The sequence below is a fragment of the Diospyros lotus genome, chromosome 13, assembly GCF_014633365.1.
Source record: "Diospyros lotus cultivar Yz01 chromosome 13, ASM1463336v1, whole genome shotgun sequence".
Classification (NCBI taxonomy): domain Eukaryota; kingdom Viridiplantae; phylum Streptophyta; class Magnoliopsida; order Ericales; family Ebenaceae; genus Diospyros; species Diospyros lotus.
Genome location: NC_068350.1, coordinates 9,699,462 through 9,723,764, shown reverse-complemented (window position 1 = coordinate 9,723,764; position 24,303 = coordinate 9,699,462). Strand labels below are relative to the sequence as shown.

At 33.7% G+C, this 24,303-nt stretch overlaps 1 protein-coding gene across 1 annotated transcript; it reads right to left on the bottom strand.

Moving 5' to 3' along the window:
• Positions 1–301: 301 nt before the first annotated feature.
• On the bottom strand, positions 302–6,401 carry LOC127788676 (SEC1 family transport protein SLY1-like). The gene is made up of 2 exons (XM_052317234.1): positions 6,265–6,401; positions 302–6,135 (listed from the first exon to the last, which is right to left on the bottom strand). The coding sequence occupies exons 1-2, from the start codon at positions 6,293–6,295 to the stop codon at positions 4,304–4,306; spliced, it is 1,863 nt and encodes a 620-aa protein (XP_052173194.1). The 5' UTR covers positions 6,296–6,401; the 3' UTR covers positions 302–4,303.
• Positions 6,402–24,303: the final 17,902 nt, after the last annotated feature.

Genomic DNA, 24,303 nt, shown 5'->3' with positions numbered 1-24,303 from the left:
AGGAGAAGATATATTGCCAAAATACACAATTTCTATTCCAACAGAACATACAATACTTGCAAGTCTCCAAATTCAAATCTCACCACTGAGATTGAATAACTATGAGTCTGGAAGCTCCTTTCCAAAAATGAGATCGATCAGACTATGGATCTCTTCGTCAAAATGATCTCAATGGCACGAAGCTGGAAACAACTGCAAAACAGCTACTGTTCCGACCAAAACCAATCACACACGAGACAAAATTTTTATGTGAAAAATCTCTTCAAATTGAAGAGCAAAAGTCACGAGACAAAGGTCCATCAAAGAAACTTCACTATAATTAATCGATTGTCTACAAATATTCCTCTTAAAACTTTTTCAAACCAGCACCAATACTTCACCTACAAAAGGGATCCAATATCAACAATCAACAAAATAATAGAATGAAAGGGAGAAGATATCACCAAAATACACAATTTTTGTTCCAACCAAGCATATAATACTTCCAAGTCTCCAAATTTAAATCCCACCACTGAGATTGAATAACTATGAGTCTGGAAGCTCCTTTCCAAAAATGAGATCGATCAGACTATGGATCGCTTCAGATTGTCAAAATGATCACAACTGCACAAAGCTGGAAACAACTGCAAAACAGCTAATGTTCCGAGTAAAAATAGTATGTCTACAGAACTCAAAAACAAGATCTAACCCTTCAGATCAAAGTTCCACGAGATTATAACACACATTCCAAAAATCACGAAGATCAGACCATAGGATACATTGAATCAGCAGTTGATCATAACTATGCAAAACTTAAAACGCCTGCAAAATAGCTTCTATTCCGAGTGGAAATATTATGTCCACAAAAATCAAAAACAAAATCTAACCATACATATTAAATTTCCATGAGAGCAGAGCACACAGTCCAAAAATCACGAAGATCAAACCACGGGATACTTCAGATCGGGTGTTTGATCACAACTATGTTTTTCTCTATTTTTCTTCTCTCTTCCTCCTTTTCTCTCACAAACCCTAATTGTATCAAAGGGGGCTATATATAGCAAACAATTGGGCCAAGAAAAGCTTCTAAAAATGGGCTTTTGTCCACCAAGTTTGGGCTTTTCTTTCTCCACATAGGAAGGGAGGCCAACCCAACAAGGATAGCCGACGAGCTGGAAGCATTGATCTCTAGTGTGTCCGTTACCTTTGCAATAGACACAATAACCATTTGATGTCTTTTTTCTCTTTGATTCTTGCTTAGAACTATAGGGTTTAGAAGATAGTGCAGAACCCTCTACTTCTATAAAAGAAGAAAACACTTCCCTTTGAGCCTCCACCTTTAGTACCATTGCATAAGCCTTGTTCACGGTAGGAAGTGGATCTAGAAGAAGAATTTGATTCCTCACATGGTCATACCCATCATGAAGACCCATAAGAAACTGCATGAGTTTATTTTGTTTGAAATATCGACAATAGATTTTGCCACACCACATGTACATGCAAGAACTAGATCAACTGATGCCAATTCATCCCAAAGCCTTTTAAGTTGTGTATAGCATACAGAGACAAATGCATTTTCTTGTGTTATTGAAGGGATCTTTTGTTGAATTTGATAAACTAGCAATCTGTTACTTTCACCAAGTCGCTCTGTAATTTCTTGCCATAATTTCCTAGTTGTGGTAATGTAAATGAAAGCATCTACCAAATCTTTTGAAATTGTAATTTCTAGCAATCTGTTAGTTTCACCAAGTCGTTCTGTAATTTCTAGCCATAATTTCCTAGTTGTGGTAGTGTAAATGAAATTTCTAGCAATCTATGAAATGATCATATAATCATACCTTTTCGACGAAATGATCATATAATCGTACCTTTTCAATGCAGCATAATGTTCTGAGTCCTCTCCTCCATCCACAAAACCTAATTTACATTTGGCTCTCAATGTGATTTGCATAGCACGATGCCATGATCTGTAATTCATCCAAGTCAATGGCGCTATTACAAGAGATAATCCTGGAAGATCATAACTTTGGAGATTAAACAAATCATCATTGGACAAGCTACTGCTTCTGCTTGGAATGATTTCTGCAAAAGCTGTGTCGACTCCTTCCATGACGTCAGATTAATTCGACTGCTCGGACACTATGTAAAAACTAAAAAATCACCATAGTATTCAAGTAATTGCAGAGAAGGGAGAAGGAAGAATCGAAAAATAATTCTCATACTAAAAAATTGGTCACATAAAGTACTTATATCTCAACCATAAAACACTACAACTACAACAAACTATAACAGCTGGATCAGTAAAAGCTAATATCTTGACTGTGAGAAAGAAGGATATAAAATGACAGCTCTAGTGTTGACAGGTAAAAGGCAACTTTGCTCTAATCTGCTAATCTTAGCTTTATATTGTCATTGCATTTGCTCTATTTCTACTGTTTTTTACTCATAACCTCGTTTCCTTGTGGTTTCATGTATCTTAGCATTCTTCAATGATACAATTTTTGTATTATTTCGTTTAAAGTTGTTATGATTTATCTTCCAACCAAATTAATATTAGACCCATAGTGACGCCACGTTCGTTCATTCATATCCTTTAACTCTTCCAATACGTGTTTGGTTACACAAATTACAAATTTACAGCACTATTATGTTGAGTTATTTTAGCCACATGAATTTTCTTTAGTTGATCTCAAGACCCTTTATTAATTAGCTTTTAACATTTATGTTTGCAGTGGATCAGATTGTGCACGATCAAAAACAAACAAAAATAAAGAGAAAACAGAACATAGAAAATTAATACGATTCAATCTAAATGCTTACGTGCACGATCCCTTAGTGGAATAATCCACTAAATATAATTTTGTACAAAGAAACTATAAAATCTCTTGCAACACGTTTTGCACGAAGAAGGCTAAGGGACTTTACTTGTATATATCTAGCTAAGGCAAACAGATTAGACACATAGCGATAATAACCTAACCCTATCATTTCATAAATTATTAACAGAGTCAGTCAACAAGTGAGTGAACTCAGGATAATATTTATAAGCAACTACTCTAATTGAATTAAATTTTCTATATCTATCCTTGTTTGATATTTACAATCAAATTAGATTTTATATAAAAACTCCATATCTCTGTGTGAATTTGAGAAGTTACCTAAAAATAATACCACCAAGATAGTAGCCTAGCGATAACCAGATCCCTCATACTTCCTTAAGTCAAGTAATAATTAAATTTTAAATTTAAAATATGCTTATAAGAAGTAGATCTTAATTACAGTGTAAGACGTGGAGTCCGTTACTGTATATGTTGACGGACTAGAGTGACGAACTCACCTCTTTAATAATAACATATAATGAAGAGTGGTTTACCCAAAATCTTACAAATAGTGGGACACTTTTATCTCCAAACGATGTGAGACTTTGACATATAGCTTGAGGAGGCTCTGCATGAAGAGGACTTGGTTAAGAGCATTTTGGGTGATGGCCCATTTGACATCTGAGTGCACTGAATCAAAAATTATGGTGGGTTGAACAAAATGACAAAGAATTAAAGAAGACAAGCAAGTGAGGATCCATAGATGAGATGCTGCTGGGTCATCATATTTGTCGACTAAGTTTGAGAGACAGCATAAACGCTCAAAGATTCAAAATCCAACCAAATCAAATTTATTGAGAAGAGCTAAATCAAAATAGAAAATCGATTTTAACCGATTTAAATAAAAGATTGGGACAGAATTCACATGGGATAATGAGTTGAGCTGGTTTCTGCCTAATCAGATTCCAAATGGATGGTGGTGCTCTTGTTCCTTGGCGATCAACAGCTTTGAATGATGCTTGTGTTGCAGTGAAATCATGAAACTCTCTTTCAGCATCTTAAAGTAGTTACTCCTAGAATTCAGAGGTCCATGATTTCTTGAACAGAGAAAATGATCCTATTTCATGATTTCCAATAGTTACCAATAAGATGCATTACAAATAATTGAAACAAGTAGGTAGTAGACATTCCACAAAATCTTATATATGAGAAGGGGGAAATATTAAGAATCATTTTATGCATGTCAAAAAACAGCAAAAAAGATGGAAAACACAAGCGTAGAAATCTACTACTTCCCTTAAAGATCAGGATTCATCATTACTAAGTTCCATCATTTGCACTTGAAGTTATGAGGAATTATATGGCGATAGTTCCTGTCCAGTGCTTCCATTTCAACAGCTTCAAGTGTACAATGACCACGTTGCATTATGTGTTACAGAGCACATTCTTTTTGCACATACGGACCAAAAAACAGTATGTTTTGAACTAAAATATAACATATCATCTTAATGGGCTGATGGAGAACCACTGCTGCCTAAACCCATCTTCTTTCCCAGAAGTGCAAGCTGCTCAACAAACTCACTGCCAGTCAGAATTTCTGTTGTTCCATATATTACATGTTTGGCTGGCTGATGATGGTGAGCAAGCTCCTGCAAGCTCCCATACTCCACATAATTGCCACCACCAATCATAAAAACAATAGCTTCTTTAAATGGTCCTTTCAGATGGCTACTACTTGTGCCAGAGCTTGACTTTGGAGCGCGAGGATCAAATATGAGATAAGAATCAATTTCAGGATTTGGTTTACCTTCCATCAAGACTTCAACTGTCCTTGTCAGTGCCAGTTGATGATCACTAGACAAGAGATTCTTCATACCAGCAGTGACAGCACTAATTGACTGCCCATAGAGCTTCTCAGCCCAATCCACGATGTTACTCCTACTAGCTGAATTTGCAGAAGCCAATGAAACATTCAGTGACTTGATCTTTTTAACATACTGAAATGCGCTGGTATCAACTTCAGACTCCCTCAGAGCTGATTCAACCATTTCCACTTCGGCTTGAGGAATGCTTTCAGAAGAAATAAGATACATGATTGCAAACCGCAGCTTATCTAACTTCGTTCCTTTACCCTTTAGCACACTGAGAAGCTCACTCCTATCGATGCCACCTCTAACCATCATGTCACTCTCCTTCTTGGCAAAAGAATCAAGTGACCTCTCCTTGATCTCACCCAACAAAACAGTGGCGATGTTAGTATGCTTATCAATCACCTGCTTCCGCTCAGTCAACTCAGGCAGAGAATTAACGGCATTCATCAAATGCTTGGTATTGCCAATCAAGTCTGTCCCATTAAACTCAGCCCCCTCATTTCCCCTAGTTCTCCTGTTGACCTCGTCGACATCCTTCTTATATTTGTTCAATTGAGTCTCAATCTCCACAGCTACTTCAGGAAATTCCAAGTATCCATTTGCCACCCAAAACGGATCTGACCTATCCAGTTCATAAGATTTCATCCCACCCTTCTCTCCTTGCACACTCAATCTATTCAGCTTCAAACCTAGCACATCATGAACAAGCGGCCTATACCTGAAATCATGCTGTATTGCAACTGACAATTCAAAATTCCTATCAAATATACATAGAATGGGCCTCTGAAAAGAACTTGCAAAATTCCCACCTTCTGAAAACAAATTATTTTTCGCCAGTAAATGGTCACGCAATTTCTGATCCAGCAATGAAGCAACCATTTCTGCAGGCCCACCCCGAGGGCACCTGATAATAGGAACCACAGCAAGTGTGGCCAGCACACAGAACAACCCACTGACAATTTTCTCAACAATGTCCTCAATTTCACGGTCTCCGGCCGATGGATCATTTAATTGAACATAACAAGGTTTATTGGACAGTGAAAACAAGTTATGCTCTAGGGTTACAAACTCCAAGTACTGATCGTGTACCTTGGAAATCCGCTGAGTGGAGTCGGAATGAAGAGTCCCCGAAGCGAGATCTTCGAGCAGCGACCGAGGGATCGAGGACGAGAAATTAAGGAGGAAGGAGTCGTAGAGGGATCTGGAGGCGTCGGCGACGATGCGCTGGACGTTGATTTGAGTCGGCTGGACAAAATACACTACCGGGACGTCGTGGACAGGCTTGCGGTCCTTGTCAACCAGGAAGTATAGGGTTACGCCGTGCTTGCGAAGGTCCTTGACATGGATCAGAGGAGACAGAATATCTTGACAGAACCTGTCGTAGATCAAGATCTTGTACACTTCTTCATTGGCCGTCCCATTTGAATTCACCGGTTGGTCCAGATTCAGCATCCGAGTTATGCACTCTGCAAATGAATCCAAAACCCATATAGAAAATGAGAAAATTCACCATTTACTCATACGCGTACTGGTGCGTCAATGTTTGTATGCAGCCAAAGTCAGATCCAAAGATACAGAGAGATCTGGAGAGTTACCAGTTTGTCTTAGCCGAAGATTGAGTGCCATTGATGCTCGGAATGAAATTGGAGGCTACTTTCGTTTTCGTGCTTGCGAATTCTGCAATTTGTTAATTGTTACATCAACAAAAGCTGTGCTGGCCCCTAAGTAAAATATTATTGAATAATATATGAATGTATAACATTTAACATATACAACATATATAACATTTATCCATCCAGAATTCATATTTGGCTTCGATTAGATTTTACGCAGATTATCGGCTACCTAACGCAATTTTCCTCCTTTATTCGTGTTTGGAGCCGACAATAGATAATATTCTCTGGTAGAATAATAATAAAATGAAATTTCAACATCATCTTTATTTGAAAAAATTTATGAAATGATAATGAATAAAGATAATTGATATAATTATGTTTCATCACTTAATTAACATAGTGAAACCAACCACTGCAATATGAAAAATACAAAAAATTGTTTCCTGGTATCCGTAGAATTTTGTGATTGAACGGTTGGGTCGAGATTAAATTATAATTAAATTTGGTTATATTTTTATAAAATATAAAAAATAATTTTATTTTTTTACAAAATACTTAATATATTTTTCTATTAATAAATTTATCGTGTAGTACTTAATGTTAAAAGTATGTTAAGGAATTTTATCCATCAACTAAAAAACTCTATACAGTAATTTAACACAAATTTATGATAAAAACAAACAAAACTCAATGCCAAATTTTTAAATCATAAATTAGAATTATTAACAAAATGATATATAATATTCAAATAATAAATATTAACTCCTTTCTACATTAAATTTTATTATATTTTTTAAAATTTAAAAATAAAATACAATTTAAAAAAAAAAAAACTTAATCTAATCATCCAGAAGAACCAACCTGATTTGATTGGTTCATGATCTGACATAGGACAAAAATCAAAAATCTCCCCGAAGTTATACGAAATTGCAAGGATACCCTTGTATTATTGAAAATTTATGTTTTCCACTCTATTGAAAGATTGTTGGCATTAAATATAAGAGAGCGATGACAAAATTGTCTTTTTGGAAAGAGGAGCAAATGAAGCACAGTTTTTTTGTGATTTTGGATATTTTTCTAATTTTTTTTTTTTGTATTGAATTATTGATATTGTGTATTTGATTATTAATTTTTGAGTTTAATTATTGCTTTTGTGTACGTGTGTATTTAATTATTGTGTGTATTTAATTATTAATTTTATTTATGCAGGTATCTAGCTATTTTGTATATTTAATTATTAATTTTGTACATTTGTAGTGAAAATTATAAATAAGATAAAATATATAGAATTGAAGTTTATTAATAAATAAATGAAATAAGGAGTAAAATAAAAAAAAGAATAAGAAGTATAGTTGGAGCACACATAATTTTTGAGACAATAAAAATAAGGAGTGAATTATTTATAATATAATAAGAATTGAGCTAATCACACTGTGAGTGTATGTATGTTGATCTTAGTGTTGACATTTTTTCTTTTCTTTTTGAAAAAAAGGTAGGGTTTTTGTTTTAGGTCTAAATACTTGTATTTTTTTCCTAAAACATTTGTTTTACTACACCAATTACTAATATATGATTAAATGTAACTCTATTTCTTCGTTACTTGATTTAGTATGTATACTAAATTTAATTCTTTCTTGTCAAAATATTTTTATATAATTATAAAGTTGTTTACTTGATTTCTTTTTTGTTTCTGATTTTTTTATTCTAAATTTGCATTGATATTTGGCTGTTAAGTATATATTATTCTGAAATTTTATTAATTAATTTTTTTTATTTTTTTATTTCATTCTACATTTGCGTGTGCATTGATATTTGGATGTTAAATATATATTATTCTAAAATTTTATTAATTAATTTTTTTATTTCATTAATTTTGTTTGTTCTAACTAATTGTTTTAGTCATTCACGTGAGTTTTATAGGGGTACTTTGGTACATTCTGTAGTCACCAGATTTCAAGACTAACATCTGTTAATTTATAAGGGTCTTTGTACTACATTGGTTAATTTATAATGGGAAAAATATGAATTTTCAATAATACAAGGGTGTTTTTACAGTTTCTTAAAATTTCAAAGGTGGTTTTTGATTTTTTCCTTAAGAAATAAAAAAGACCGACCCATTTTTAACCCATTGACTTTCCCCATAAATCAAATCTATTTTGCGATCTATCCTAAGTTCAATCATTTAGATCCGCTAATTTGAGAGATCTTCACAAAAATTGCATCCCATTATTTTTTTTTATCAGTAAAAAATGTATATAATAAAACAAAACGATTTTTGAAAATGTCTAACATACATTTTGATCCTATAGTTGAGATGAATTTTGAATGTTAATGAATGACTGAGATCAAATACCTACATATTTTTCCCTTCCCAAAACCATCTCATCCTCCCTTATTGTGCCTTTTTTTTTTTTTCTTTCTCTTTCTCACATAGACCCACCCACTCATTCTCTCACTCGCTGTCCCTCTCTCTCTCCCTTTCTCTTTCTCTCTCTCACAGACCCCCACCCACACCATTGCCTGCCCCCGTCACCCCCAACACACACATACATATATATATATATATACAGGCATATACGCACATACACACACAGAAAAAAGAAATGAGGAGTAGGAGGAAGAAGAAGATGGGAAGGAAAAAATAAAATAAAGAAAGAAAAGAAAAGAAAAATACATAAAATATAAGGAAAAAAAAGGGTTTTGGCCATGCGTGAAGGAGAAGCAAGAAGAAGAAAAAGATGGGTCCGAAAAAATAAAATAAAGAAAGGAAAAAAAAAGAAAAAAAAATTATAAAATATGAAAAAAAATTGGGGGAAATGGCATTGTTGATGGGCGGGTTTTACGGGTCGGGCCCTTCCCGTTGTTTTTTTTTTTTTTGTGAAAATATTTTTAGATAAAATATTTAAAGTTAGAAACATTAATCAATATTTAAAGTTTACAGTAAAATTAAAAACATTACACTTAAAATATTTTTAGATAAAATATTTAAAGTTAGAAACATTAATAGAAAGTAAAAAAAAAAAAAGAAGATAAAATTACCTTAATCAATATTTAAAATTAGAAACATTACACTTAAAATTTGTGTCTATTTATGTATGCCTGTTAATAAGATAAAATTATAATTATAATTTGTGTCTACTCGACCACTATAAAATAAAGAGTATCATAGACTACGATTTTTTTTTAATTTTTCTTAAAGAGTATCATTCTAAATAGTCTAATTTTAAAAGTATTTAATACTTAATTTTTAAGTATTCTAAATATCAACAGTGTAAGTTTTGAAGTATCATGTAAGTTTAAATAAAAAAATACCAACACTGTAAGTTTTAATGTATAAGAATTTGACATGGATGATTTAAAAGAAATAAAAATATTTTTTTTAAATCATTGATGATCAAATGTTGTTTTTAGTGTAAAATTTTATTTAAAGTAGGAAGCTTAATTCAAAATTTAATATTTTTATCTTTAGATGTTGAATATTTGATATTTAAAGAAATGTGAAATAGGTTAATCTATCCTATTGAGTTATTTAAAGATGCAAATATTCAAAAAGAATTCATTTTTTTAATTCTATTTTTATTTTATTATTTTTTTAATTTTTTTAAATTAAAATAATATAAAAATTTAAGAGTACTTGACCATGCATGGTCGGAGAACCCAAGGTTTGGGAACACAAGGGGTTATCGACCACTCACGATCGAGAATCCAAGGTTCTCCAACCCCGAATCGAGGTCCCCCCACGAGTTGATGGCTACGGCTATGGCGATCGGCGACAACTAGTATGTATTGTTTGATATTTAATTTTCAATTTAATTTGTTCGGATTGTAGAGCATGTACTGATATGTTTTATTATATAGATTTATTAATTTTTTTATTATAAAACGTCAACAAGTATATAATAACTTTAATTTTTATTTTTTGTTCAATGTTTACAAAAAAAAATTTACTTGCTCTTATATTTTGATTTGCAATATTAGTGAACATTATAAATCTTATATGTTTGAGTTTTGTAGAGTATTTAATACAAGCAAAATTATTACAACATAATACGTATAAATTATAACTACATTTTAATCTTAATATTATTTATACTGGCACAGGGTATACACTAGTTAATATATAAATCAAAAAATGTACATATATATCGGGCAAACCCAGACAATCCCAAAGAGATGAAGGGAAAACCTAAAACCCCGAGGTCCTAGTCTCTAACAAAATTAAAATAAAAGATACAACCAAAAAAATGACATTGTATATATGTGTTTTATTCCTAACTAAATGCAATAGTCAAATAGGCAAGTAGACACAAAGTTAGAAAAATCACTTACTTAAAACTTGTTGAAAAAAAGTAGAGACTTCAACAACAAATCAAGCATAAATAGATAAAAAAAAATATGGCCGAAAAACAGAAAAACTATTTAGATTTAGTTGCCAATCGAGAGAATCAAATAAGAGAAAACATACCAATAATACAGATTCGGGCTCGAATAAAGCAGATTTGGAGACTAAAAGTTTAGGGGGTAAAATGAAAACCTGAATTAGAGACAGCGAGCAAGAGGGTGAGCGAGAGCGAAGACGAGGCTGATTGGCGGAGCGAGCGTGGGGAGAGGGCAAGGGTGAGTGAGAGCAAGAGAGAGGCAGTCAGGCAGAGAGTGAGGGGCCAAGGGTGAGAGGCAACGAGGGCGAACGAGAGTGATAGAGGTCGAGCGAGAGCGAGAGAGAGACAGAGAACAAGGGCGAGCACGAGTGGACGAGCAAAAGAAAGGATGCAGAGAGCAAGAGGCAACAAGGGTGAGCGAGAGCGAGGTTGAGAAAGGAAGGAGAAGGGTTTGCAGGCAAATGGGTTGGGTTGAAAAAAAATGAGGTAGACTGGACTCAATTTGAACTGGACTATTGCTAAATAATTCAAAAAATTATTTTATAAATTTAAAATATTGTGGGCTGTCCTGGGCTTCGGCCCAAAAGCAGCTCACACATAAACTTGCCCTTGAGTTGGAGATAGCTTTTTGCACCGCCACAATCAGGGGAGCCACCATTCCGCCACTACTTGATTTCTTTTGTCCCAATTGGGGCATGGCGTGGGCCTATTACTATTATAGCAACGAAAAGCAAAACAAAAGGGACTACTATTATTTAACGGAGGATGTCCTCCAATACCAAGCAGCTTTCATCGCTATGGACCGACCCCATCGCCCGCCCACCCACAACCACAATGGCATCCTTGATAAATGGCATTGTTTTTTTTATGGGTGATTAATACGATTCCCAAAAATCAGCTCTCAGAATAATCCACTAAATATAATAATTTTGTACAAAGAAACTATAAAATCTCTTGCAACACGTTTTGCACGAAGAAGGCTAAGGGACTTTACTTGTACATCTAGCTAAGGCAAACAGATTAGACACATAGCGTTAATAACCTAACCCTATCATTTCATCAATTATTAACAGAGTCAGTCAACAAGTGAGTGAACTCAGGATAATATTCATAAGCAAGTACTCTAATTGAATTAAATTTTCTATATCTATCCTTGCTTGATATTTACAATCAAATTAGATTTTATATAAAAACTCCATTTCTCCGTGTGAATTTGAGAAGTTACCTAAGAATAATATCACCAAGATAGTAGCCTACCGATAACCAAGTCTCTCTTACTTCCTTAAGTCAAGTAATAATTGAATTTTAAATTTAAAATATATTTATAAGAGCATATCTTAATTACAGTGTAAGACGTGGAGTCTGTTATTGGATATATGTTGACGGATTAGAGTGACGAACTCGTCACTTTAATAATAACATATCGTGAAGAGTGGTTTACCCAAAATCTTACAAATAGTGGGACATTTTTATCTCTGAGTCGATGTGAGACTTTGACATGTAGCTTGAGGGGGGCTCTGCATGAAGAGGACTTGGTTAAGAGTATTTTGGGCGATGGCCCATTGGACATCTGAGTGCAGTGAATCAAAAATTATGGTGGTTGAACAAAATGACAGAGAATTAAAGAAGACAAGCGAGTGAGGATCCATAGATGTGATGCTGCTGGGTCATCATACTTGTCGACTAAGTTTGAGAGACAGCATAAAAGCTCAAAGATTCAAAATCCAACCGAATCAAATTTATTGAGAAGAGCCGAATCAAAATAGAAAATCTATTTTAACCAATTTAAATAGATTGGGACAGAATTCACATGGGATAATGAGTTGAGCTGGTTTCTGCCTAATCAGATTCCAAATGGATGGTGGTGCTCTTGTTCCTTGGCGATCGACAGCTTTGAATGATGCTTGTGTTGCTGTGAGATCACAAAACTCTCTTGTCAATTGAATGGAATGGATTTGGCTCAATCTGCTCTCACAAATGGCTCACGTTGATGTGGGTCCACAGCCCAGTCAGTGCTTGATGTGGTACCACTCAATCTCTAATGCAATCCAAATGCCCCAAAGCAAAGCTACAACCCAATTGCCAGCAAATTCATTCACCAATCACCATGGACCATTCAATTTCAAGCTGCATTCTCATTCTCAACTCAACCTCTTCTTGATGGAGCTTGCTTTGGTTTCAAATTCTGGTACTATATTTTTAATTTATCCTTGGCTGCGGAATTGTCCCTTTCCCCTAACATAAAGGAATTGAACAATGCTTGGCATTACTACTGGCCTATGTCTAATGTTTTGTTGCGTCTGCCTGTCTCCTAATGAAAACCTTGTTGGATTGCATTGGAATTGGACCCTTTCAGAATGACATGAAGGGCAAAAGCCAGAATTCTTGGATTGTTTTGACATTAATGGCCTCCACCTTGGAAAGCTTTAGGGTAAGTAAACTTCCTCTCCAGCATCATAAATCTTCTTTACTGATCATCTATGGCCTATGATAGTCTTTTTTTTTTCTTTTTATCACAAGGTGTCTACATCTTTAACCGACTATTTTGTCGATCAGGGAGAAAACTTTGCGAGAATCACCGTCTCAATATATAAAAATAAAACACTTTATAACAGGAGAGGAGAATTGACCACCAAAAAGCATAGGCAGATTGTCTGCTAGAATAACCATTTTCTCGACAAAATTGAGACTTTCTGGCCTTGTAGCTATCAAACAAGAGGTCCAATGGAGGTAAGGCTAGTCGAGATTGAAAGAGGACGTTACAGAGAGCGTTATGACACTGGTGACCGAGTTGGAGAATCGCCGGCGTCTCCGGAAAGCAACGACAAAGTTGCCTTCTTTTTCCGGCCGAAAAATAGGGCAGCATTTTGGGATTTTTTTTGATATATATATATATATATATATTCAGGGGCGGAGCCAGCATAGGCCCAGTGCAGGCCATGGCCCTCACTGGGCCTTTGCCCTCCATTAATTTGGCCCACACTAGGCCTTGGCCCTCCATTAACCTTGGCCCTCCATTAATTTGGCCCTCACTAAGCCTTGTCCCTCCATTAAATTTTGCCCTCACTGAAAATATCTTTTAGCTCCGCCCCTGTATATATTGGTGGCTATGGCGATCGTACGGCGGCGGCGACGCTTGTTGCCTTCGATATCTGGGAAAGTCATCTACCAGTTGAGGGTGGTTTGGCTGACCGGAGGAGCTTCGGCAACCGGGAGATAGTGAGGGAAAAAATGAGACAAAATATATATTTTAACACTTGTAATTGTAGATTTTTTTATTTAGGCATTTAAACTTTTGTTATTTGAAAAATAACCCTGAACATATAATTTCGAATCAATTGAAGTTTGAATTTTTTTGTTATTTCAATTAAACCCCTTAATTATGTAATTTCGAGTCAATTACACACCTTAACAAATTTATTGAAAATAATGAATTTAGAAGTATAATTAAAATAATAAAAAATTTATATTAGAGATACAATTGACTCGAAATTGCATAGTTCAAGAGTGTTTTTAAAACAACTAGGGATGTACAATCGGTTATAATTGAATTGAATCGCCCAAAAATCACTAACCTAACCGAACATAATCGCATGTAAAAATTGAATCAAACTGACCGACAAATCCCAAATAATTGAGCTAATTGAAACCAAACTAACCGACCAAAATTTGTAAAAACTAAACCAAACCAAAAACCAAACTCATTAAAGGGGCATCAGTGTCGACGAAAAACTTACTGAAGAAGTTGCTAGAAAACTTATCGACGTCGATGGGTGAGCACGATGGTGCAAATTGGAGAGAGAGAGATGTTGGGTCGGCGTTAAAGGGAGATGAAGGGCAAGAGACAAATGGTCGAGCGAATTAGAGACGAAGACGAAGAGCTAGCGCTTCGGCTTTGACCCTTCGTCTCTTACTCTCCGACCTCTCCAAGTCTTCGTCTCGGCCTTTCCTCTTCATCTTCATCTCTGATGGATGGTAGTGGTGACAAGGGGTAAAGGTGGTGGTGGGAAGTGATCAGGGTTGGACGACAGAAAATAAGAAGATATAACTACCATTCTCTCTGTATTCGCCTTTTTGAAAGAGAAATTGAATGAAGGATGATGCCCCTAGAAAGTTAAAGTTATTCCCTTCCTCTGGGCTCCATCTCCACTTCCATGCCTCAACACTATTTCTTTTTTGTCGAAAGTTGGATGGATAGGAGAGGATGCATTCAGAAAATTAAGTTATTCCCTTTTTGTGGGCTCCACCTCCACGCCTTAACGCTCAGTACCATTTCTTTTCAGTTGAAAGCCTATCGATTGAAAGAATAGTTGTTTGATTAGTTCGATTAACCAAACCACAAAAATCGAGCCGATAAGGATTAATCGAATTTTTTGGCAAAAATAACCGAACCACTAACCGACACTTACATAATCGAACCAAACTAATCGATTCGGTTATCTTGGTGGTGTTGGCATGGTCGAAGATTGTGATAATAATAATGTATTTTTTTATTTGGGTTCAAATTTATTTGACAACAAATTCATACATAAAATTTCATGTGTTTAGAGGCGGCTGTCCTGTGAGTTCTTATTCATAACAATGCCAAAAAAAGACTTCCTTTTCTATGTAGAAAAAGAGAAGAAAGCCCAACAAAATTTACCAACTTTTTGGGGTAAATTCTATGGGCATTGTCCTTTGCATTAATTGGTTTTCATATATTTTTGCAAATCTTGTCACGTTTTGTTTGATTTTGGCATAAAAAAAATCTTGAAATCCAACATTTTTAGGGTACATTTCAAGAAAAATTATTTGGGAAATAGGTCTATACAAATTACTTGTAACTATTGTAAATAACAATTCAAGTAAAAAGATGGTGGTAGATATGAGATATTTAGAAAACACTTGAATAGCAAGCATGTAACTCAAGTGGGTCTTGACATGACACATTCTCAAATAACCAGATTTGTAACTTCTAATCCTTCTTCTCTTTTTGTTTATTCTGATAAAAAAATTAGAAAGAATTAGTTAAAATTATTTTTATTGAACATTTATTTCTTTAATTTTAGTAAAAGAATAGGATTTGTTAATTATTGTAAAAATGTTTTAAATCCTTTGGCTAAATGTGTGCCTATAACCACTTTTACACATACACTTCATTCACTTTATAAAAAGAAAAAAAATAATTTCAAAAAATTATCAAAAATGTAAATGGTCAAGTTTCTATATATAGTGATATTTGGAGTGATTATTGACAAATATATTCATATATGGGCATTACATGGCATTGGATTGATGATAGTTGAAACATTCAAAAACACATTATTGCATTTAGAGTTTTTGATAAAATATATGCCGCCAAAAATATTTAAAAAGTTATTAGTTCAATTTTGCTAACATATTATTTAGTGAAAAAAAAATTCTATTGGTTTTGACAATGCTTCTGCTAATACTATTTCTATTAAAGATTTGTAAAATAGTTGTAAATAAGGTTTTAATGGTAAATATTTTCATATAATTAAATGTTCATGCCATGTATTAAATTTATGTGTTCAAGATAGATTGAGGTCTCTTGAAATTTATCTTATCCCTATTAAAAAAATTATTTTATATTTGTGGGCTCACCCATAAGTAATGAAAGAATTGGCTAAATTTTGTAAAGAAAATGGAAGGAGACCTAAAAGATTTCTTAGAGATGTTGCAACACATTGGAACTCAACTTATGAATTATTAAATGAATCATTTTCTCATAGACAATTATGTTGAGACTCGACACAAAGACCTTAGGGTTTTACTTTATCAATCACAGACTATCGATAGACTGAATAGGAAGCAATCATACACAGAGATGAAAACAAAATGAAACAAGAAAACGAAATGAAAGGAGGCACAAGAGTTTTACCGTGGTTCACCTCAAACCGAGGCTACATCCACGTTGAGCTCGAGAGAGAAGAGCTCACTGCACTATGAGATGAATAACCAGATTATACCCTCATAAGCCCTCGCAAACAAAACCCTCAATACAAATAATGGTTCGAGGAAACAAAACTACAATCAATCACTTAATACAGATTAAAGGCAACCCTATCGAACCATAAAACTATACAAGCATTTACAGAAAAGAAATCGGGAACAAACCAGAACGAAACCCTAGCCGAAAGGCGAGAGCCTTCAAACCCCAAGAGCAACCCGAACCCTTTTCTGATTATCTTCTCCCCTTTCGATTTTTCTCTCCCACCCTGGTTCACATCTCGAGGCATGAATAAAAGCAATGAAGAGCGGCTGAGATTGCGCCTCATAAAGTGTAGATGGATGGATCAGATCACATCGTGCAAGCACGATTATAATCCCAATAGAAAACGGCAGAGGAGTAGGAGAGCAGGAGATGATCGGGCAAAGGCGAGAGGGAATAATCAGGCGCCAGCTGAAGGGAGCTGATGGTTGCCACGTGCAGCCATCCAACGGCTGCCAAATGGCAGCACGCGGTTGCTGCACGTGGCCTTCCAATCAGCTAACAAAATAACGACGCCGTTTAGAGCTTCACAGCCAACAAATTATTATGACTTTTTATTGCAAATAATGTTGACTCTATTGTTTTATACTCCCAACAACAGAATATTTATGAAAAAATTTAAATTTATTAAAAGTGTTTTAATGAAACTATATATACATGGTCCGATGTTTATTATGCTACATATTCATTATTTTTAATGGTATGCATTAATAATGTAAATGTTATGCAAGAGTATGAACATGATGAATACTTAAAAGAAACAATTAGTTTGATAAAAATAAAATGATGCAATTATGTTGATGAAATTCCTAAAATTTATCTTGGTGATATTGTTTTTTATCCTAGATGTAAATTAGATGGTTTGTTTGACTATTTGACTTTGTATATTGAATGTTTATGAAAAATGATTATGATGTTGCACAAAAAGTAAATTACATTAGGAAGTTAATTTTTGATATGTATATTGAGTTTAGTGTTAATTTTAATAATGTTGTTTAACAATCTTCTTAATCTTTAAATATGGAGAAATTTTCTAACATGAGTAAACCAGAACAACTATTATTTCAAAGGCAAAAGAAACCAAGGAGTTTATCAAGTTCTATTTCTGAAATTGATTTATATCTAACAACTTATTTTGAGTTTAATGTCTATCTATCTTTGTAAGATTTTCCAATTTTAAAATGATGGAAAGAACATGCAATCAATTTTCCTATTTTATGACAAATTGATAAACAAATTTTAGCAACTCATGTCTTAATGGTGGCAGTTGAACAAACATTTAGTGCAAGAAGGAGTATTTTCGATAAGACACGATCAAATATGACTCTTGAATCAGTTGAGGCACAAGTTTGTATGGATGATTAGACCGAAGTAGAACTTAAACAACAAAAGATTGTTGGCAATAATAATGAACATTTATATGAGATTACAACTGAATACACAATAATCAATATTTTTGAAAATAATTCCAATTAAGGTAAAGATGTTACAAATTCAAATGATAAATGAATTACCTGGATTTTGATTCCTTTAAACCCCGAAAGGATATGTAAGTAACATAATTTATGTAAATTAAATTACCTGATTTATATAAATTAAGTCCAAGCCCATTTTTTATTTTTTCTATTTAAAAAATAAAGAATTAGATATATAATTATTATTGCCCAACTACAACAATGATTTTATAGGTGGAAAACTATCAAAGAAAGATTCACGTGCAGCTTATCTGAGCAATGGGTGACTCTATTAGTGGAATGACAACTATGGGTGACTCCTCCATAGGGATGGATGACTCATTCGAGTGATGGATGACCTGCATGGAAAGAAAATTAGTTAGGGGCGTAGGTGAGAATCCTCACACAGACCCTTCGATGCTTAAATCAGCCTCTCGTAGAAGTGAAATGCTTGAAAGCAAGAAGTAAGTGTGAGTGAGATTTGCATACCATATGGGGGGAGGACCTCCCCTATTTATAGCGATGAAAAAGGCTACCAGATGTTGGGTGACCTGATCTTCTCGACGAGAACCTCGGATGAGGTTTTGACCGGGTCTCACATGGGTCGTTTTAACCGAGTCTCGCAGGAGTAGTTTTGATCGAGTCTCTCAAAGGCATTGGCACGCGGGTCCATGGGTACGTGATCGTGGCATCCCTGGTGACCCTTACTCAGGGGTGTTGGTGGTATTGGCATGTGTGAGTGTAGGCACGAACGCAGGCATAGGCAGATATGAACGCGAGCACAGGCACGACGAATGCAAGTGTAAGCGGACAAGGGCGTGGGCATGCAAACGCGAGGGTAGGCAGGCGTACCAGCGTGCTACTACGTAGGACCAAGCACTAAGGCGACATCCTCAATGTTGGTCTCTTAAGGTATGTTTACTCAAGAGGGGAGGTGAATTGAGTGTTTAAAATTTTTCTCCCTTTTAATAAATATAATCGATTAATTATTTTATCTAAGAATATATAAAAATTATTTTCTTTTAATTAAATTCTTGTTATTTAATTTTAAACAAATTAAGATTTTATAACTATGTATATATAAGTTTGAGATTAATAAATTCCAAGCCACGAGATATAGAAAGAATAAATAAATGAGGCATAAGACAATTTATAGTGGTTCGATGTCTCCACACACACCTACTCCACTCTCCCGAGATCTCAACCACCCTTAGGGTTCCACGAATCTCACCAAGATTTTCACACTAGCTCACCTTGGAAACTAGATACACTCCTAGATTACAATGAGTTCTAGGAAAACCACTAATTAACACCAAAGTTTCTCCCTAACTTACCTTGAAAACTACATTCATCTAGATTTTAACGATTCTAGAAAACCTATGTAATTCACAATAGTAATTTAAATATTACAAACAATTTGTCCACACTTGGACACAAATAAGCAATTAAGAACAAATTATACAAGGCAATAATATTTAAATAAATAAATAAGCGGTGACCTCAATTTGAATAGAGAAGATCGGATTCGGCTTTGCGATCTATTTTTCTCCTCTTGTCTCGTGGCTCTTCGGTAGATGAACAATGAATATTTGAGAGCCTTAGAATCCTTGGAAATTAGCTTGAGAGCTTTTAGGAGATTTGGATGTACAATATGTGCAATGAATACTCAAAAAATAAGTTTATGGGGTATTTATAAGTATTTTAGCCATTAAAGAAAGGGTTAATATGAAGTTTGAAATTCAAAAAATGTTTAGGTTTTCTCAAACAATAAGAAAATATGTCTCACATTTAATTCAAAATAAATTTACTTTTTGCATGAGAAATTAAGATTTGAAAATTCAAATATAAACTTTTGAGACATAAATGATTAAAATAAGAAAACATGTCTAAAAACAATCTCTTTTAATTCAAAATAAATTTATTTTTTTGCATGAGTAAGAGAAAATATGTTTAAAACTAATTCTCTTTAATTCAAAATAAATTTACTTTTTGTATGAGAAAGAGAAAACATGTCTAAAAGTAATTCTCCTTTAATTCAAAATAAATATACTTTTTGTATAAGTAATAAAAATATTTATCAATAAATGAAAATTCAAACATAAACTTTTGAGATATAAATTATCAAAAGAAAGAAATATTTTTAAAGACAATCCACCTTTAATTCAAAATAAATTTACTCTTTGTACCCACTTTTAATTCAAAATAAATTTATTTTTTTTATATGAGAAAGAAATACATTTATATCATAAAAACATTTTTGTTAATCATCAAAACTTAATTAATATGAGCAAGTTGGCTCAACACTCGAGTGGCCTTTACTCGGGGGTGCCTCACTCCTAAGTAACCCCACTTGAGGGTGTGACTGTATGGCCATGCGAAGAGATGGCCCCCCCGCCTTGTCAACGTGTGGCGAGGCCAGGCACGGGGGCCACACCTAGCAGCGCGTCCCCCGAGTAACCCCCACCCAAGAGCTGCACCACGTGGCGCATATTCGAGTTGCCATGTTGTGCTTCTTCTTTTTGCCTATTTTTTGATTTACTTTCATGGTGCTCTAATATTTTGTCAGATATAATAATAATAATATATTGTATTATGTTGTAATTTTGGTTTGAATCAGTTCAAAGATTAAATAACCCCTAATAGTATCAAAAACTAATAAATGAAAAACTCAACGGAAAACAAACTAGGATAGCAAATCTGGGCAATAAATCTAAGCAAGATAGATCTAGATTTATCATATCTAGGTTGGGCATATCTGGTGAGTCGATTCTAGTCTTGAGTGAATCAAATCTAAGGCAAATCCAATCTGGATCTGGGTAAAAGTTGGAAGGTTGTAGTCAATGGCATAGGTTGCAAAGTTGTCATCGATGGCAATGGAAGCATAGGCGGCCAGAGGTTATGGCAGCAAGCCATCAACAAAAGCGATGTTGGATATACATATGGTAGTGCAAGTAAATTTAAAAAATTTTGCACATCAGACATATACAACAAAAGTCATAAATACACACACCATACCCTACTTGGGTATTTAAGCAACATAATATTTTATTATATGAAATACAATAAATAATATACATATAGCCCGATATCAGGTAGGTGTAGAAACTATTTATACATTGAGACCGATTCCAACTTAAGTTGTGGTGGCCATAGTTTGTCTACACCTAGAAAGTTACCCAATACCACGTCACGGTTCTTATCTCATGCTTGCCTAAGGATGTTGATTCACCAACACCCGTGTATCTCTCAGACTCTCTGGATTTTCCATACATGCGTAACTGTTACGCTCTTGTGAATTTATCTGGAAATAAAAGCAAAATACAAGTTGAGGAAGCAACTAAGTATCTCACCAATTTCACCTTTCTCTGCCTGATTTCTACCCCCAACAATTGCCACCAACACCCTCTAATTTCGTGCCCCACGTAATCTACTAAAATTGGTTGAGGTGAAAAAACAGTCGACCAGTTCCTTAAGGCGACTGATTTCCACCAGATGGAAAAACGGTCGACCGGTATCCCTCAACCTGTCAACCGCCTAAACATTTTAGGGCATCAACCTGATGTGCTGAAGCAATCGACATCCCTAGTTGAATCTAAAGAAACCATTATTCAATTTGCCGACTTTTAACAAACCGAGTCATTAACATTTAATGACATCCAAGACACACTAGGTGCACAGTGCCAATACCGATGCTACACTATATGGTGTGTGACTTTTTAGATTCATTGCCTGCTAGCAAATAGATAACGTCAAAACCCTTTTAACCCCAATCGAAACATCTTGACGCATCACAAGAATCTCTTCATATTCTTATGACAATCTGAAAGGTCCTATGAAGCACTTAGTAACGATCTAGCACAATATAGAACCCAATAAAATCTAATTTCAAATAAGCCTAGTACAATTGACGATTATTATATAGTGCAATTATTCTATCACCTAACGTTTCGACTGAGTGAGAGTCATGGTGTGATAAACTTACAAACTTAGTAACTATATGTCAAATCTTATTAACGTGATTAGATGACATCTCAGGAAACACTTCCCTGATTAATCATTTTACCTTAGCTAAGGACTTTCCCATCACTGTAACAATATAACACATAGGACATTCATCTCATCAACAACGATGATGGTGACAAATCCTATCCCTGAGCACCTACTTCCATGCACCAACAATTGTTTCGAAATTACATAATTCAGTGGTGTTTTTGAAATAATAAAAGTTTGAGTGTCTAAATGAAAAAAATGTATAAATACATGGGATAAAATATATATTTGGCCAAAAAAATGAAGTTTGTTTTCTCAAAATTGTGGATATCTTGGTGTTGGTGGTATGGTTGAAGGTTATGATTATAATAATGTATTTTTTTTATTTGGGTTCAAATTTATTTGACAACAAATTCATACATAAATTTTCATGTATTTAGAGGTGGTTGTCCTTGTCATAACAATGCCAAAAAAGACTTCCTTTTCTATGTAGAAAAAGAGAAGAAAGCCCTACAAAATTTACCAACTTTTTGGGTAAATTCTATGGGCATTGTCCTTTGCATTCATTGGTTTTCATATATTTTTGCAAATCTTGTCACGTTTTGTTTGATTTTGGCATGAATAATCTAGCCTAAGATTGTGATGTTATCTGCATATATTTATTTTATTATATATATACAGATATATATATTTTGTTAAAAAAAATTAAAAAAAACTAAACTATAATCATCAACCATACCTAACAAATTTTTATTTTGAATTTTTTTATTTTTTAACATTAATATGCATAATTTGAACCAATCACCTCTCACGTACAATAATTAGAGTTTATTTTGGGAGTAAAAGATAAAATCCCTCCCCTCGAGGCCCTAATAGCTCAATCCCAAAATTTCTACAAGGAGTTAAATCACGGAAGCCAAGATTAATAATTAAAGTTACTTTCCATGACAAATGGTTGAAAAGATGTCATTGCACTTGCATCTCATGAATACTATACCCACGAGTAAGTTTAACAAACAACTCTTATAAATTGATTTTGATTTATAATAGTTTTATATAAATTCATAATAATTTTATTTAAAATTAACAATAAATATATTCATTACTATAAATTATTGTTAATTTTAAATAAAATTATTATGAATCTATGTCAATTGATTTAGAAAGATTGTTAATCAAACTTATTTATGGGTATAAGAAATCAATAAATTCTCAAGTTGAAACATGTTTTCTTTTTCTTTTTATTATTGTGGTCATTATTATTTTGAATGTGTAATGAATGGGGGGGGTTGGGCCTTGTCTTGTAGTGTTGTAAAAGAAAAAACGTGTTGTAAAACAAAAACGTTAGATAAATCTACACTGAAACCTGGGAAAGTTGAAAGAATCAAAAACAAAAAAAAGAATAAAAAATTGTTCCAAAGGTTTTCAAATGTGAAAAGGAAAGGGTGCGTACCCTAGTAGATAGGGAAAGTCTATAAATTAATAGAACAATCCAAATTTGATATTGTGTTTTAACTCATTTTAAATTAAGTTTAATGGCAAACACAATAAAATTAGTGATTTATAACATTAATTTTGCGTCAACTCAACTCCAATTGGATGAGTTTGGGAGCCAAATTCAACTTTAAGTTTTTGGTGTATTAGGTGACTTGTAGTGTAGGGTTCACTGCGATGCATGCGCTTTGAATTGTGAACTAAATTGGAATTATTTTTTTAAATATCATCTTTTTGGTTTTGGCTCAAAAATAACAACTAAAATCGAAAACTTATGGTTCTGTTCCTATTCTGAAAAATAAATAACCGAAATCGAAATTGAAAATGTAATTGAATTCCAGTGTGGTTCAAACTATAAAAATAATAAAAATTAAATGGGCAACAGTTAAATTTGTGTAACGAGAACAAAGCAATTGTCAATAATTTGACCATTGTTTTTTTTCTTTTAGTAATTATAATTTTAAAAAAAATTATTTAAAAACTCTATGTTATGATTTTGGATTGATAACAAATTATAATTAAACTATCAAACATACAAATGAACATAGAATTTAAGGTGAAAACTTAAATTGGGAAAGACTATGAGTAGAAAGAATAAAATATCACTAAGATGATATTACACAATAATAGTGATATAACTGTAATGATTCTAGAATATTAAATACATATTTATAAATCTACCATTCATCTAGATATATATAAAAAATTA